This window comes from Scleropages formosus, chromosome 9 (assembly GCF_900964775.1).
Source record: "Scleropages formosus chromosome 9, fSclFor1.1, whole genome shotgun sequence".
Classification (NCBI taxonomy): domain Eukaryota; kingdom Metazoa; phylum Chordata; class Actinopteri; order Osteoglossiformes; family Osteoglossidae; genus Scleropages; species Scleropages formosus.
Genome location: NC_041814.1, coordinates 13209774 through 13227613, shown reverse-complemented (window position 1 = coordinate 13227613; position 17840 = coordinate 13209774). Strand labels below are relative to the sequence as shown.

The window sequence follows — 17840 nt, the reverse complement described above, 5'->3', positions numbered from 1 at the left end:
TCGCTTTGGAGAAAAGTTTCCGCTAAATAAATAAATGTAAATTCAGTGGCAGAATGCTTTAACACTTATTTAGGTTATGGTTACACAATTTTTTACAATTTAATAACTGTTACACTCTTAATGTCTTAATGTTTACATTGTTTTGTCATCATCAATATATTTTCTGAGTCAGACTATCCGTGGGAAAGTACTATTTCATATTCTACTAAACTGGAGTGACCTTTTGACTGAATACTTTATAATTTCCCTCATAAGAAATAATGAAAATTTTAACAAACATTTTTAGGGACAGCTCAGACATCAGTTTCTCGAATGTGACCTAAAAATGTTCTTAGCTTCTGAAAAACATATTTTCCTTTCTTTTGTGGTAACCAGCATAAATTGCAGGGGTGGCACGATGGCACAGTGAGTAGTGCTGCTGTCTCACAGCACCTGGGTGGTGTGAGAGCAGATGGGTTTGATCCCTGCTCAGTCTGTGTGGAGTTTGCATGTTCTCCCCATGTCCATGTGGGTTTCCTCTGGGTGCTCTGGTTTCCTCCCACAATCCAAAGACATGCTGTTCAGGTTCCCCCACGGTGTGTGTAGTGACAGGTGTGTTCCATTGATGTATGGATGAGTGACCCCAGTGTAAGTAGTCTATCTAGCAGTGTAAGTCACCTTGGTGAATAAGGTGTGCGGGCTCATAACACTACACAGAGTTTATTGGAAATTGCTTTGGAGAAAAGGGTCTGCTAAATAAATAACTGTAAATTCAGTGGCAGAATGATGTCACAGTTATTCGTCCCCTTTAATAATTAGTAAAATATAATCAAAAACAGTAAACGGCATTAAACAATGTGATCACAGAGTGAAACTGACCGTTCAGCAGAACTCTTTGTGCTTCACAAAGATGTCCCTCTGTCAGTGAGCTGTTATGTGGCAATGTTAATATGTCTCATTGGGGCCCTACACAGCCCACTCAGGCAGTGAGATCCCTAGGTCTGCCTTGGCCTTTCACCTTTTCTCAGTTCCATAGTTACTGCTGTGCAGGAATAGCTGCTGTCTTGCATCTATGCAATATGCTAACAGTGGCGTTCATGACATACGAGTATTAAAATATTAACTATTATATACACATAACTTAATGGAATTAGCACCCCCCCCAAATGGAAATTATAAACGTGAAAAAAATTCTGTAATATAACCTTGACCACAGTAGTGGGTATCATGTGCATCTTAGCACCTTCAAAACCACGTTTTTCTGAGGTAGTCATTTGAATGTTAAAAGCAAGGTCACTTGTCTCTCAGCATGTGGTTTCTACCTTTGCTAGTGCAAGGGTACTGGAAAATTTGTTTCTGCACACAGGACAGCGATGGTCCTGCTTCAGCCGCAACCCTGAGAGCAGGAAGCAGACAGCCACCTCAGTAAATTTAACACAGGAAGGAAACTGCAAATGAACATAGCATTCTTAAAGGGTTCGCAGACAACGCTGATCTTTGTGTGATCTTTTTCGTCTTCGCATTGGCAAGTCCTTCGGCTGGGTCCGATCCGTGCACGGATGTGAAGCAAAACCTTCCTGATGTAACCTTGAGGAACCACAGCACTTGTTGTAAACAGGAGGCAGGACAATGTGAACGAGAAACAGCTCTTTAAAACCAAAGATCAAATGATGTAAAGCAGTTTTTTTTTTGCCAGCTTGCTTTCATTCCAGTTTCAATTTTTAATTTTCCCCCGGCGATCTGGACTTTTAAAAAAAAGTAAAATCATTGACAAGCATTTGCAATGTAATCTAAAACAAAAAAGACTAATGAAAACATACCATTTCCAACTTAATATTCTACCGTCAATAATGCAATTTAACTGGAAACTGGAACGTCTGCAATCATGTTGAACTGTTCGTCGTTCAGGTTTTGGATGTTTGTGCTTTCAAACTGATATTTCTGCGATTGCCACATACAAGAATTTTTAAATAGCAAGAAAGATGTCTAAAAGCACAGGCCAGATTAATTGTATTTCTGTGTTCAAAAGAACATACATTCAGATCTAATGCTAGTTTCCCCAGGATTAGCTTCATGAGAAAATAAATATTTATATGCATTCAATAACTCCCAGAAGCCATTAGTGTTCAACAACTTTTACATACAGTGCCTATTTTGTCACTATATCACATTAAATTAATTAAATCAAAACTCTGATGTGCTTGTTCCATTGTCAAGATGAATCACAACTATGTGAAATAAATATATTACTCTACTATTAGTTTTAGGCTGGTATCTTGTGCTAAGCAAGTAGTCCATGGTTTTCATTTAGCCAGTGCCTTTGTTAATGAAAGTCATAGCTTCGAAAAGATCTCAAATCTTGAAGAGTCCAAAGAAACTGCTCTTGTGTTCATGACTTAGCAGGGCTGGGTATGTCACATTAACATAAAGCCGATCTAGCCGGTCTAGCTTCTGGACACCACCCACATAGCTGCTGGCAGACCAGTGACCCTTCCGGCAATAGTCCTCGGGATGTCCCTTTAGAAGGATGGATGGCTCAGGGTGCCAGCCCTTCTTGAAGACCTTGTGGATGAGGGCTTTTTGGGAATCACAGTTCACTGCTTCGTATTCCACACGCGAGTACACAAAGTAGAGGCCTGTCTCGTTCACCTGCAGCCCTCCATCGGCGTGCCTGTAGACGACTCCGCTTGTGAAGGTAGGGCTGTGCTTTGGCACCCAATGAAGAGTCCTCTCATAATCTTTGGACTTTTCAGTCTTAACTGAAGAAGAAAAAGTCAAGTCAAGTAGGTTCACATACACCGCCCAAGACTTGGAAACATGTTTGCTTTACCGAGTTCTAAATGTCAATTGCAATCCAGGTTCATACATTTCCTTCTCATGTGGCATGTGCTTTCAGATCCTTTCATCAACTTACTTGTGAGATGAGCAGCCTGCCTGATCTCCTGGTCTGTTTTGATCTCTTCAAGACCTGCAACAGCACAAAAGGTCAGGGACTCCTGTTAGTTCACACATCCGCCTAAGCCAAATCCTACACAAACCTACACAGGGGTAAGGTGGAACATATGCAAATATATCTTAATAAGAGTAATTTAAAGCAGCCACGTGAAGTCTTTCTGGAAACTTTTTTTCACAGGGGTGAAAATATTACTCGTGTGTGTGTACTGTGTACTGGACTTCCTACACTCAGATGTAAATTAAGTTAAAGGCTTACCCGTTTGCCTCTGCACTGTGGGCATGTCACTCTGTGTTGCCATCTCCTGAAACCAGAAGTAATGTTATTGCATTAGTACAGACAAACTCTGTTCTACAACAGACATGGATCTGGCTTGTTACACAAACCACAGGCCTGAGTTCAGCACTTCCTGTCAGAGCGGACTGTTGACCACAGCTACAATGCAATTCCGCCCGCATGCTTTTAAATGTCAGAGGAAACTCAGAATTCTACTGGGCAGTTACAGGCCATCACAAAATGCCCCTTTCATATTCAGAACATATTCCATATTCATGCTTCGTCGTGTTCTTCATACTGCTTTACCCCCACACATAACACCTCTTACAATTTCTCCCCGCTCACTGTCTCCCACATTCTTTCCAGTGGTCGTAGAGCTCACACAGGTGAAAACAGAGTTCAAGGGTATGCATTCAAACTGAGGACTAAACATGCATGTAAAATACAATAAATTACAGCAATTCTCTGGTTACTTACATATAGTCATTATCTGGAAATCACATTGACTGAAATCTCTTGAAAGCTTATCGGCAGGAAATTGCTTTTTTTTTTTTTTCCCTCAACAGCAGGCAGAGAGCAGAACAGAAGCACTGATACATAGACAACACTAAGTACAAGAGCCAAACTGAACACAGCAAACATCCAGGTTTAAAGAAGAGCAGTATTTCATACCCCCAGCCCTCAGCCCTCAGCACTAACCTGTCTCAGTTGCACCAGCTCAGCCTGCAGCTTCAGGATCTGATAGGCTCCCAACCCCAGTGCTGCCAGCACCAGGAACAGCATCAGCAGCACGATGGTCATCACACAGCCTTCACCGCAGCTCCTCTTACTGGACTTTGCTCTTTGAGGTGGGAAAGACCAGCACGGCAGCGGGACAGCTTGTCCCATGGCCGTCTGCATCCCACCTCTGTCCACCATAAAGATCTGAGGGTACGCACAGCTGGGATCGGAATTCATTCTGCAAAGTGTGGCGTGTATGCTCCGAGGTCTCGAGAGGAAAGTATCAGTCTGATTGCACTTCGTAATAAGGCTTTGAACGAGACGTGTGGAACCCACAGGGTCCACCCACACGCCCCTTTCACGCCTCCCAACGCCACTTGCCCCATACGGCTTGCTCACCGTACCAAAGCTTGATTTTCTGTGTGGCCAAGACATGCTGTGAAATGCATACTGGTTATTAGAAAAGGGCTCAAAATGAGCCTTAGTTGTTTGCTGTTATGTTTTCCTTTTTTGAACATTTGGTATCAAGGGCCACTGACAAACATTTAATTGACAGTATTGACCTCAGGCTTGCCATTAATTTACATTCCAGAATATTTAAAAAAAAGGAATATAAATATATATATACACACACAACCGCGTTGTTTCACGTTGTTATGCTCTGCACTGGAATTTCTTTAATTAGGTGATCAGTTTTACCTGTTGTTGATTTTTGATCTTGTGGCACCTTATTGGTTGAAGCTGATAACACATTTTAGCCACTGCATCGGCCTTTAGCAGAAAGCGAAAGATTTAAAGGCTGAACTTAAAAATGCTTCTCAGAGAGACAGGATCTTGGTGCTCTTCCCTTGAGAAAAGAACTTATAAAATATAATTAATAAAACATAACACAACATTTAATATTTGGCTCAAATAAAATCGGTTACCCCAGTAGTTGAAAGGTAAAAGTTGTGATTTTTTTCTTAACATTCTCATTATCCCATCTAATACTGATGAGAGATACACCCCACCAATATCCTTATTTAGAGAGCATCACGGTTTAAGAGCAACGGCAAAAAGAGATATTTTAGAGAAATAACAGAAATTCCACACGTAAAGTCTGTATAAACTGACATGGATGGGTTGATCGTTGACTTAGTAATGCATGTTTGTAAACAGTGTCTAGAAATTCTGCTTTAGTACTATAAACTCTTTAAGCAGATATAAGAAATGGGAACCCGGCCACATGAAAAGCAACAGGCCTTTTTCAGGTTTCAGGATTGACAAAGAAAGCATCTGTGGGGTGGGGGGTATAAGCAGTGCAACGTTCTCACTGTGGTCTAGCCAGACCCCACCCTCTCCATTACCATCTCACTTTGCTTGCGCTGCAGAAAAGGACTGCAAGCCCCTGAATATAGAATACTAGATTTACCGGAATTGGGTGCTGTGCTGATGCGCACCCTCTTTGCACTCAAAGAATTGTTTCCGAGGACCACATCAGTCACTGTGGTTTGTTCAGAATCAGTTTCTTAAATTTTGACTCAGGTGCTCTGCTGTTTAATAATCTATGTTGTTGAACTGACATACTCCTTATGCAACTTAGCAAGTATTTCCACTTTAATGGAAAACTAAAAGTGCAAATGAAGCCAGCGACCTTTTGCTATTTTCTTGTAGCCTTCCTTCTGACGAGTTAAAAAAAGCACTTGCCTGACGCAAACCCCTGAAACAGGAAACCCTTTTATCATTTATTAGATCTTTATACAGGGACTCAAAAATTGGAATAATTGTTGTACCTTATTCCGTCAGGATTGGCAACTCCACCTCCAGCACCACCACACTGAACACCGGCGCTCCCCAGGGCTGTGTGCTCAGTCCACTCCCGTTTACCCTACTGACTCATGACTGTACTGCAAAGTACAGTTCAAATCATATAATCAAGTTTGCTGATAACACTACACCTGTGGGCCTCATCAGCAACAATGATGAGTGAGCATACAGAGAGGAGGTGAACCAGCTTTCAGAATGGTGTAAAGAGAACAACTATCTCTAAATGTTGACACAACTAAAGAGATAATTGTTGACTTCAGGAGGACCCGAGTAGACCACTCACAACTGCACATCAATGGAACAACTGTGGAGAGAGTCAAAAGCTCCAAGTTTCTTGGTGTGCACATGACGGAGGACCTCTCCTGGACCCTGAACACCACTTGCCTAGCCAAGAAGGCCCAGCAGCATGTCCATTTCTTACGGAGGCTGAAGAGAGCCAAAGTGCCCCCTCCCATCCTCGCTACTTTCTACAGGGGGACGATAGAGAGCGTCTTGACTAGCTGTCTCACCACACGGTAGGAGAACTGCACAGTCTCCGACCACAAGACCCTACAGCGAGTGGTAAGAACATCTGAAAAGATCATTGGAGATCCTCTTCCTCCTTCTTCCACATACAAAAACCGCTGAATCCGCAAGGCCACCAGCATTGTGGACGACCCCTCTCACGGACTCTTCGCCCCGTTGCCATCTGGCAGGAGATACAAGAGCATCCGCGCCTCCACCAGCAAACTCCGCAACAGTTTCTTCCCTGAAGCAGTCAGACTACTCAGCACCCAGCTGCTTCCCAGTGCTCACCTGGCTCCGTCGAACAATTAACTCAGCACTACACTACTCCACAACTGCCTACAGCTTGCATCCATACCCGCGTCCATGTCCTGTCCTGTGTATTTATTTATTGTCTTGTGCTATGTTCTGTATCGTACCATGGTCTCTGAAGAAACGACATTTCGTTCCACTGTACACAAGCTGTACAGAGGAATGACAATAAAACTAATTGTACTTGAAATTGAACAATACCTATTTACACTCTTAAGGCATATTTGAATGTCTACACTAATAACATACAGATTCTAAAGACAAAAAAAGTAGGAACTATAATGCATACCATAGGTAAGAATGGTTTTAAATTGGATAAGTTTTGTGTTTTGCCAAGGGCTTCTGGAACAAGAAGTGCAGTGCTACTGTTGTGGGGGGTTTACTGTTGCTCGGAATGAATGGAAGACATGAGGTATTTGAGGTGGCTCAGTTCCCAGAACCGTGAGCCGGCAGCGATGGTGCAGTGCAGGAGGATGCATCTGGGGTCTGCTTGTGGGTACAGCCTTGACACAAAGACCTGTACATGAAGAAAAAAAAATCGAGTGGCACCCTTTTAAATCAGCAGGTTTCCTATGCTCATAATTAGAATCTGATAGTGAAGAATTTCAAATGCACAAAAAACCTCTCTCAAACCTTCTTGTTACTTAATAAATATAAAGGTACTGCCTTATTTTATCAATGATCTAGTGGATACCAGGAAGAAAAATACATTTTCTTAACCCTTTTCCACTATTTCCCAGTTATTCATAATGATTTAAGAGAAATGCAGAAACAGCCATTTCAGGAGAGTTAGATTTTATATAAACATTTATATTGTCTACAGACATGACATGATATCATGTAGCGCTACCCCACAGCCAATGCTGATGTTTCAGCAACAATCATAGAGCCCTTGCTCCACAGACTACTAATCCATCATGTATCTTCATCAGAAGAAGAATAACAGCTCAGTCGTAGGACATGTGGCATGCTCTGTTGAATCCTATTAGAGAGGACAGGGTCAGCCACTCCTGCTGTCATGGTGGGGTTCTTCTGGGCTGCCAGTGCCTGAGCCCGTGGGCAGCTGTGTAGGTTTGGCAGGCCAGAGAGCAGCACCTCAGCTAAGCTGTCTGCCTTTAGGCTTCCATGTGTTACTTGTGATCTAGCAAGAATAAGGGGCATTCGATCCATATTGAAAGACAGAGGCTGATCCTGGCTTGGGAGGTCCTGGGTGGAGGTGATGCTAGAGGATAATGCCATCAGCTGTCCCCGTTTTTCTGACGCCGGTGTATCCTCATTCCCAGTACTCCTTGGCATGTCATATTCAGTGCCCTCCTCACTGATCTGGCCAGAAGGTACAGAACTGCACAACTTTTTCACTAGAGAAAAACATATAATACAGTATTGTTAATGACTTGTCCAGTTCATCAGTAATTTTAAAATATATTATCTATTTAAAAAAGTCAAAACCTGCCTAACATATAATATACATGGAATTTTTACCCTGAATGTAAAAGGTCAGATTGTATGGAAAAGTTAAATATGCACACAATTTTCAGCTAAAGCTTTTGTCAGACATGAAACAGTACATGTGTTATAATACTATATAAATAAAAGCAAAAATATGATATAGCACAGATAATTCAACATCATCCAGACAGGATCAAAAAGACCAGATCTGGCAGTTCAATCCTTTAAGTCTTTGCAAGATACAGGATAAACATGTATGCTGGAACAAAACACTGGAACAAAAAACTGAACTTGAGAATAAAGTCCCTCCTACAGAGAAAGGTCATGCATCACTTATTAAAATGAAGGGAATTAACTCTGCAGCATGTAAACTGGGTAAAAAATAAGCAGATATACCGGCTATGGGAGTAATAGACGGGGGATTGTCCTCAGTCTGCCTTTTCTTAGCATAGGGCCGGGGTGTCCACGGATGGTGTTTGTAAGTTGGATCAAGGGTCCGGAGTTTGCGCAGATAAAGCTTGTACTCCCTTTCGAGCTCCTCAAGGTGCTTATGGAACTCTGTGATTTTTCTCTCAGGGTAGTGGGAAAGCTGGGACTGCTGTAAAAGAGTAAATCGGATCTCAAAACCCAAGGCCAGTAACTTATCAAGGCGGGAAACTCCTCCACACTGTGGAACACAGTGCGCAGGCCCACAGTTGCAAATGCACACCAAACCATGAATGTCTCTTCATGCCATTTTACTCCCCACAACCAACCCTCTATCATGACATTACTTCTTCTGCTGACTAACAAAATTTTACAAATTAATTTATAAAAGGTTATGTGTTTTAGGAATCTGACATGTTAAATCTGTCTTTACTTCCTGATTTTTGTTTTGCTGAATTAAATGCAGCAGCTGTAGTTAGCTTTACATTCACTTTAGCGCAATCAAACCAATTGGAAAGGCTCAACCTGCTGTGAGATTTTAAACACCTTCATTATTTTCTTTTTCTTTTAAAAATTGTTCTGGGTTCTAGTGGCTTCATTGATATGTACATGTCACAAAGTAGATACACAGCTATAAATACTTGAGGGATTTTAATTTATGGAATTACCCTTTTGCACCCTGGAGGAAACCTGCACTACTAATTATTTTACTCCATACGCTTACATCTTCACTACTACATGAGTTCTGACTGCTCACTATTGTGTGTGTGTAAAAACAAAGACTGAGTTACTAATTTAGTTAGTTACTCATACTACCCATACTGTTTGGTTCTGCATTATTATCAATGATATTAAACAATTGTCTTCATTCATTACATATGAATGTGTTAACACAACTTTATGCAGGTTGATCTGTGGACAGTACTGGTAGTTTAGCTCTAGTGGAAGCTAGATGCCATGCATAAATTATACAACTTCAGCACTTCACCACTTGGAATTTGTGAGTAATGGTGACAGTATGGAAATCATATTAATGACAGCAAATATAACTAACGTTGTTTTAGAGCAAATAATTTTCATTTGGAACAAACTGTGTTGCAATCATATGAAAAAGTAATTTGGAAAAAAAAAGAAGAGAAAACATAATATGAGCAATAATGGAACAACTGAGGTGGACAAATTATCAGGCTAAATGGGGTCATATGTGATTAAATTATGTAAATTAAATAAAGTGTTTCAAAAAAGATGTGCTAGTTTGTTCACATTTATTTAACTTCCCTTTCAAGTTTTAAATTTTGAAAAAAAATGGTTATACAGAAGCACAGACAAAACACAAAATCTTTTCGTATTCGCTGCCTTCTGAGTTTTGTCACGTCTTCTACTTTCCACGCAAACAGAATAGTATGAATTCCAGAATGCAAGAAATTCCACCTGGTTCATATGGGGGAATGTGGCAAATTAGCTATGCTTCAGAATCATGTGTCTGCATCCAAGTTTCCCCTTCTGTTGATGTAATGCACTAATTGGATTTTTCTCTGAGATGCACTTTGGAGAAAAGCACCTGCTAAATGAGTACATGTCAATATAAATATAAACAGAGAACTCACATACTGTATGCTAATGGGGAAAACCAAAGATCTAATAAATTAATGATAATAATTAATGACATAATCCATATACAGCTGCTTCTCAGGTTATAAATGGTCAGATTATAAACTTTAAAGAATGCATTCATTTCTAAAACTGCACATTATTTGCACATTTTCTTAGGCATTTTCAAACCTTTCTGTTTGTAAGGGAGTAATGAGTGTGGCCTGGAGTCGCACGTGTTCGAACAGTGCAGTACACGATGTTTGCCGCTAGATGGCGAACAATTCAAAGTACCATACGGGGGGGGGGGGTGGGGTTTCCTGTTATTTAATGTAACGAAATGTTTGTGTTATGTTCTTCATACCTGTAAATAGTATTCCATTTCGCTTTTGATGGTTGGGATCCACTTCTTCAGAGCCGAGGCGGTATTGAGGGAAGACTACAATAACGGATCAAAATCTGACATTAGTCAGAGGTTAATTTAAACGCACTGACGGAAATGTAAACGTTATACACTCAGGAATATTTTCCATGCTGGATTTCGATCAGCCTCACCAGTTTGGGTCTGTTTTCGCGAAGATCTTTAATACGACCTTCTGTCAAACAGAAAAACAAAACTCGTCTCAGCACGCAGTAGCTACAATATAAGGTAAAATCCCCGTCTTTTCGTGCCAAGTCGTTGTCTATCACTCATTTCCACAGAACAGTTTGAGTTTTTTGCCCACGCGAATAATTTCCGGCACTGTCCCCCAACGCTACCGTGCTGCTTGGAATGCAATGCGGGCTACAGCCAGGGCGTTTTTCCCGCATGTGACAGGTTTCAGACAGTCACAGTTGGAGACTTGAGCGAACATTACAACTATGTGTCTGACCTTCTCGCTCTTTCTGAAGCCACAGTCTGTTCAGTCTGCCGAGCTGCTTCTCCTCGTTCCGGGCCATGATACCGTCCCGGGAACCTCCGGCAACAACAGAAACATCCGGTCATGTGACCTTCGGTGAGCGGAAAAGTCCACTGAAGCCAAAGCCAGTGTCACATGAGAGAGGAACCGTTTTCCCAGAATGCCCTACCGCACACCGGAGCCTCTTCTGGCCGTTCGGGTTACACGTGTTAACGTACGGATTCTGTTTTTTTTTTTTTAATTATTAAATATTTATAATAAACTGGTTTTGTCTTGCTGTGATCTTTTCAGTTACAGATTTTAGAAAACACATTTTTGTGAAACAGTTGGCATTGAACAGTTTGGCACTGCAGATATGTCGAGTCTTATTAAATTAATTTTAATTTTAATAAACCTCGAAAAAATAAAAATGTTAAGACTTGTAAAGACTTTTTAAAACTCCAGCTGTGTACATTTAGCAAAATGTTTGTAGAACTGAAACTGAGGGACACCTGTATTATTGAGCTTCTATTGACTGTGTGGAAAAGAGTGTTGAAAGTGGCCACAAGCTGACCAGCATTAAATGTGTTTATGCAAATTGAATAGTGTAGTGGTTAAAGATACTGCCTTTAGAACCAAAGGTTACAGATTTAATTTCCACCTCTGGCTGTAGTACTCCTGAGCAATATACTTACCCTAAATTACTCTGGTAAAATTACCCACTCTATAAATGGGTAAATAATTGTAAGTTGCAAATATTAAGCTTACAGTTATTTATCCATAAAATCAATCAATGTGATCATGTAACACTAATTTACCTTGGACAAAGATTAGTAGTAACTCACTCTCAGTTATCAACTGCCTGTTGTTTCTAATTGGTTTTTTGTCCAAAATGTGTGGAGCTAAAATCAGACATCAAAATGCAATAAACACTATTCACTTAAAGATTATTTTGTTAACTTTGCCCCAGATCTTACTGCAGAAAGATCACTTGGAAGAAAAAATGTTGTTTAAATATTTACTGTTTCATCTGATTTTGAGAAACAGTAAGGACTTCATCCTAGAAGCCCTGGTCTCTTTGCATGTGCTGTTTATGGATTTTTGTTGTTCTTGTCATTGCTGAGAACACTGAACAAGTTACTAATGAAACCCAGACAATCTTCAGGATTTATATTTTTATACTTATACATTTTAAGACAAGGTGAACCAGTACAAATAAGTAAATCTGAACATTTAAATCCCTGCCAAAGAAATACATTCTTTTCTGAGTAAGAAGGAACAGTAAAATCTCTGATATGAAAAGATGCTGACTGATGAATTTCTGAATACTAATTTAAATGCAAAAAGATTGCGTTTGATCAGGATAGAGTAGCAAACCAAAATAAAAGCAAATAATTAATTAATGTAAAGGAACTGAATCAACTTTGAATGGAATACAGTAGAAACATTTAGAGCACTTGAAACTGCAAACTTGTACTGAAACAACCTTTAAGTGTTATAGTATACGCTATGTTATTACTATAGTTATTAGTAATGAAATAATTGTATTAAGGGCAGCCCTATTTGATCAGAAGCATCTTTTTTTGGAGGAGACTGGCAATGCCCTGATGGTTCGCTGTGTGATGACACTGGGCCACTTGCAGCGGAGTTTTATCGACGTTGTTTTTGGCTCGAAGGTTAGCTCCAGTGCCCCCGGTCCAGCTCAACAGCCTTTGCACACTTTCAAGGTGACCGAAACGGGTGGCGCAGTGCAGTGGAGTGTCTTTGTTGTTATCCAGTGCATTAACATTGGCACCACTACACATTAGCAAGTCAATCAGGGAATCCTGACCGTGTTCTGAAGCCAGGTGCAGAGCAGTCTTGCGCCACACATTCTTGTCATTCACGCTCTTCTTTCCTGTAGACAAGAGGACTGCCGCTACATCTAAGTGGCCTTTGGCTGCTGCGTAGTGTAGCGGGGTGCAGCCATCCATGTCCTTGGCTCTGAAACTTGCCTTTCTAGCCAGCAGGACAGAGGCTACTTCACCATGGCCTCCCATGGCAGCAAAGTGCAATGGAGTCTTCTTTTCTTTATCGACAGCATTGGCATCAGCACCTGTGGAGAGCAGCAACCTTGCTACTGTAGCCTGTGGTTGTGCTGCAGCCCAGTGAAGGGCTGTTCTTGCCTGCTTGTCCTTAGCAGAAATGTCTGCCTCTCTGCGTATCAACAGAGACACAATGTCCGGGTGGCCTTGCTGGCTTGCAACGTGAAGAGGTGTGAGTCCTTTTTGGTCAACAGCATTTATGTGGGCCCCAACATGCAGGAGCTCCTCCACCAGTGCGGACTGGTTGTATAGTGCAGTCAGATGCAAGGGTGTTTGTTCCTGTGAACCGACTGCATTGGCATCCACTCCCTCCTCCAGAAGCAGCTTTGTTATGTGCATATTGCCACTTTGAACAGCCAGGTGCAGTGAGGAGTTGCCGTTGGGCAATTTATCCTCCACACTTGCATTTTTGGACATCAGGATGTTGAAGGCATACACATTTCCCAGCTCGGCAGCCAGAAGCAAAGGTGTGTATTGAAGGTCATTGCGGCTGTTGACATCGGTGCCTGCGTCAATAAGAGCTGCTATGATCCATTCCAGGTTTCTCTGCACAGCTTTGAAGAGCAGAGACTTCATAGCATCAGGAGGCAACTCCTTAGCATAATTTAAAATTAAGCTGAACATGGATTTGTCGTTAAGGTTTAATGCAGCCTCCATGATATCTGAGTCTACCTTGGCCCCAGCCTCAAGGAGGACTCTTGCAGTGTTCTCGTTCCTGAGGTTAACAGCATGAAAGAGAGATGTCTTCCTCTGGTTATCCTTGGCATCTACTGGGGACCCACTCTTTAGAAGGACCATGACTAGGTTGTAATTATTCTTAATGGCAGCCACATGCAGGAAGGTTCTCCGGTTTTTATGGTGTCTAATTTCTTCCTCTACAATGTGCTTAACTGTACTTTGGTGTATATTCTGTACAGCCAAGTCAAGTGGCATATCTGAGTACTTGTCTAGAGCATAGATGTCTGCACCATTCTGCAGAAGGACCTTGGTGGCAGATGTATTGCCCATTTCTGCTGCTCTATGCAGCGCTGTCCTACCCTGACTGTCTCTTATGTCCAGCTTAGCTCCTTTGCTGATGAGAAACTTCATGACAGCAACCTGGTCATGCTGGGCAGCAATATGTAACAAGGTTTCCTGGGATGAATTGATAGCATTGACATCTTTGCCTTTCCAAAGCTCCTCTAATAGGGAAAGCTTTCCTGTTGCGACAAGATCAAATATCCCATTATGGTTATGTTGCATCTTCTTAGCTGCTCCTACATTCGCCTTTGAAATGGTAGTTGGTTGAAAGTTGTTTTCCTTCTTGTTTGCTTGTGAAATTACTTTTTTTAATGGAGCTGCTGAATATACATTATTTGGAGGAGTGAAATCACTATTATGTACACGGGGTTCTTCCTTGTCCCTCTCCAACAGGTATCCGATCAGTTGCCTCCTAGCATCACGGACATTCTTGTTTATCTCACCTACATATGTTCTGATGCTCTGGTACAGGTCCGGCTCGACCAGTTTCAGACAAGGGTAGAAGAACAGCCGGCATGCTCGCTCACCTTGTGAGAGCAGGACATCCAGAAATTCTGAGTTCTTCTCTTCTCTTGTTCTGTCGTAGGACATGAGAGCTTTCTTCTCGGGTGGAAAGACTCCTTTGTCAATCAGAAGGTTCAGCAGATATTCTGTTTTAGAAATGCCTTCGATCAGGTCTTTCTTTTTCAAATGAAGAACTTCAGTAGCATAAGGATTAGGAAAGATGGCTGAATGCATAATGGGATAGCCTGTAAGAAATAGTGCCTTCCACTTCAAAACAAATACAAAAATGTTAGAATGTGCAACTTAGGATATCTTAGCACATACGAATAATTACTGTAGCTATTCACAATGCTGGTTTCTCTCTCTATAGCTGCAGCTGTTGACTAACTGCTTCCTTGAAAACCACTAAACACAAAACGCATGCTCTCAAGTATTCTAATCTAATATCCCCACAGCAACCAAGTAAATAATGAGTTTCGTCATGTCATGCCTGTTATTGTGTTTGCAACCTCTAAATCATTTTATCCTGGAGTCTGAATATTGAACTTTCTCGATTCTAGCAAAAAATCTATGACTCATGAAAGTTATAGATTTCAGTGCAACTGTATTTCTATAGCATTCTTTTGTATTACATGTGGTATATGCTTTTTCTGAAGTAAAATAAAAACATTCATCCTGGTTACTGTTGCCATGATTGCACAACTTTCTTAAGTATATATGTGACTGAAAGAGTCATTTTGTATTTAACTTCGGAATTTCCTTTAATTGTGAGCATTACACACACAAGCACACGCACACGCACACCTTGACTGAAACCGCTTGTCCCGAGCAGGGTCACGGTGAGCCGGAGCCTAACCCGGCAACACAGGGTGCAAGGCTGGAGGGGGAGGGGACACGCCCAGGACGGGATGCCACTCCATCACAAAGCACCACAAGCAGGACTTGGACCCCAGACCCACCAGAGAGCAGGCACAGGCCAAACCCGCTGCGCCACCGTGGCCCCTTGTGAGCATTAGACAAATGCAAAATTCTAAGATAAGTGGTCAACAGCCATCATCAACCAAGTCCCGGAAGTCTTGGGCTAAATTCTATTATGTAGTTTTTACACTTCCTTCAGTATTGAAATAGTTAAGGCTTAATGATGTTTAACAATAATAATAACAACAGCACACTTGGGGAATTAATTAAGCCTTTCTTATTACACCTAGAAAGTACCCAACATGTTATATGGGGCGTATGGTGGCATGGTGGCACAAGCAAGTAGCCTGCTGTCTCACAGCACTGGGTGGTGGGTAAGATGTGGGTTTGATACCTGCTCAGTCTGTGTGGAGTGTGCAGTTCTCCCCGTGTCTGTGTGTGTGTTTCCTCTGGGTGTTCGGTTTCCTCCCACAGTGCAAAGATGTATGGATGAGTGACCCGTTGTAAGTAGTGTATCTAGCAGTGTAAGTCACCTTGGTGAATGAGGTGTGTGGGCTGATAACACTACACAGAGTTCATTGGAAGTTGCTTTGGAGAAAAGCATCTGCTAAATAAATATATATTTAATATGCGGGGGGTGCGGTGGCGCAGTGGGTTGGACCGCAGTCCTGCTCTTCGGTGGGTCTGGGGTTCAAGTCCCGCTTGGGGTGCCTTGCGACGGACTGGCGTCCCGTCCTGGGTGTGTCCCCTTCCCCCTCTGGCCTTACGCCCTGTGTTGCCGGGTAGGCTCCGGTTCCCTGTGACCCCGTATGGGACAAGCGGTTCTGAAAATGTGTGTGTGTGTGTATATGCTTGAGGTAGAGGGTGCGGTGGTGCAGTGGATTGGACCGGGTCCTGCTCTCCGGTGGGTCTGGGGTTTGATTCCCCCTTGGGGTGTCTTGCGATGGACTGGCGTCCCGTCCTGGATATGTCCCCTCCGCTGCCAGCCTTATGCCCTGTGTTGCCGGGTTAGGCTCTAGTTCCCCGCGACCCAGTATGGGACAAGCGGTTCAGAAAATATGTGTGCGCGCGCTTGAGGTTTAAACATTTCACCTGTCTATACACGTGGTAAATGTTACCACCATATGACCAGTGCAAGGCACACATGTAACCACTGTACTTATATATTTGTCCCTCTGCTTTGATTTTTACTTGTAAACTGAATTGCTTGTATAGAATAAATTGATAGGATAATTATGACCTGAACTGAACTCAAAAATGAAACAGCTTCAACTGAAGGTTTCTCTAAGATTTTATAATTTATTTTTGAAACCCATCACACGAATGACTGCTGCATACTCACTTTTCTCCAAAACCAGCCATTTGGAATAAACCACCAAGAGTGAAAGGCTATGTCCTGCTGATTTAGACAAAGGCATCAGCAAAAGTGAGAATACATTACCCAGCAAAGTGTTCTTGAAATAATTGTTAGCATCCATATCAAAGAATTCTAAAATTTTTCTATGAAAAAACTTGTATTTGAATAGAAAACTGTAGTGAGTTTCTTTGTGTATTCTTGGTGTAACTCAGTAACTTAATATTTCCGAAGTTTGTGGTGTGAAAACAGAACTAAACCAAGAACGTGGGACATACGAAATTAAAATGTATCACATGTTCACATTCAATAGACTAATACTGTATTTCTTGTACTTATAAAAATGCAAGTACGGTATAATTTTCATTTAAAAAAAAAAAAAAAAAAAATCAGAGAGCACTAACTGTGTAGCGCAATGTCGCCCTCTACAGGTGAACTGTTTTTAAAGCTGCAATTATAAATATTTCAGCACGAGGGGTGCGCTGTGCGCTTGCATTTTATTTGCCATCCACCAACCCCTCTAGTGACTATAACCAATCATTTCACATGTATTAATGAATAATCCATTTAATTGAGCCATTAAATATTTGTTAGCATGTGAAATAAGTTTTTCAAAAAAGAAATAGGCATATACAATTTTTCAGATTAATTTGTTAAGTACCGTAAGAGTTGTGTTAACATCTAAATTGAATTCCTCAAAACTAGGTCTTAAACCCAATTAAACATTGCACTGCAGTGTGTATGTAAGTGCTACTTGGAAATGTAGGACTTTCAATTCCAACACTTGGTGGAATGGATCATTATGCAGGAGCCGTTTCTCCAGTTTGTGCACCTGTTCGCTCAGTCTTGACAAGTGAGAAGACCCATTACGCAAACAAATTATTTTAGATGCTTTACTTACAATTCTTAAATATTGGATTAGTTTTCTGAGGTGCTCAGAACATAAAAATACTGCATTTATTAAACTGGTAAACTGAAATAAATACAGTTCATATTATATACAATAACAATGAGTTAAACCCATAAACAAGTTGAAGAAACAGTTTCGAAGCTTTTTTCTAAACAAC

General features: G+C 41.4%; 3 protein-coding genes across 3 annotated transcripts; all 3 read right to left on the bottom strand.

The window, feature by feature from the left end:
- Window positions 1–2138: 2138 nt before the first annotated feature.
- On the bottom strand, window positions 2139–5766 carry LOC114911301 (tumor necrosis factor ligand superfamily member 6-like). Its single transcript, XM_029254973.1, has 4 exons — window positions 3908–5766; window positions 3191–3236; window positions 2894–2947; window positions 2139–2738 (listed from the first exon to the last, which is right to left on the bottom strand). The coding sequence occupies exons 1-4, from the start codon at window positions 4361–4363 to the stop codon at window positions 2332–2334; spliced, it is 963 nt and encodes a 320-aa protein (XP_029110806.1). The 5' UTR covers window positions 4364–5766; the 3' UTR covers window positions 2139–2331.
- Window positions 5767–6880: 1114 nt separating this feature from the next.
- Window positions 6881–11005, bottom strand: LOC114911306 (uncharacterized). Its single transcript, XM_029255009.1, has 5 exons — window positions 10888–11005; window positions 10571–10611; window positions 10380–10454; window positions 8396–8597; window positions 6881–7908 (listed from the first exon to the last, which is right to left on the bottom strand). The coding sequence occupies exons 1-5, from the start codon at window positions 10952–10954 to the stop codon at window positions 7466–7468; spliced, it is 828 nt and encodes a 275-aa protein (XP_029110842.1). The 5' UTR covers window positions 10955–11005; the 3' UTR covers window positions 6881–7465.
- A 1411-nt stretch (window positions 11006–12416) lies between these two features.
- LOC108923498 (ankyrin-3-like) lies at window positions 12417–14735 on the bottom strand. Its single transcript, XM_018734273.2, has 2 exons — window positions 14289–14735; window positions 12417–14222 (listed from the first exon to the last, which is right to left on the bottom strand). Exons 1-2 carry the CDS (start codon window positions 14733–14735, stop codon window positions 12453–12455), a joined length of 2217 nt encoding a protein of 738 aa, XP_018589789.2. The 3' UTR covers window positions 12417–12452.
- Window positions 14736–17840: the final 3105 nt, after the last annotated feature.

Coding starts and splice junctions, on each gene's coding strand:
- LOC114911301 (XM_029254973.1), bottom strand. CDS start 4,363: ATGTCTTGGCCACACAGAAAATCAAGCTTTGGTACGGTGAGCAAGCCG. Junction 3,237..3,907: donor AGCTGGTGCAACTGAGACAG/GTTAGTGCTGAG, acceptor TTCTGGTTTCAG/GAGATGGCAACACAGAGTGA. Junction 2,739..2,893: donor GCAGGCTGCTCATCTCACAA/GTAAGTTGATGA, acceptor TTTCTTCTTCAG/TTAAGACTGAAAAGTCCAAA.
- LOC114911306 (XM_029255009.1), bottom strand. CDS start 10,954: ATGGCCCGGAACGAGGAGAAGCAGCTCGGCAGACTGAACAGACTGTGG. Junction 10,455..10,570: donor GCGAAAACAGACCCAAACTG/GTGAGGCTGATC, acceptor CCGTTATTGTAG/TCTTCCCTCAATACCGCCTC. Junction 8,598..10,379: donor AAATGGAATACTATTTACAG/GTATGAAGAACA, acceptor ACTCTTTTACAG/CAGTCCCAGCTTTCCCACTA.
- LOC108923498 (XM_018734273.2), bottom strand. CDS start 14,735: ATGCATTCAGCCATCTTTCCTAATCCTTATGCTACTGAAGTTCTTCAT. Junction 14,223..14,288: donor TAAAAAAAGTAATTTCACAA/GCAAACAAGAAG, acceptor GGAGCAGCTAAG/AAGATGCAACATAACCATAA.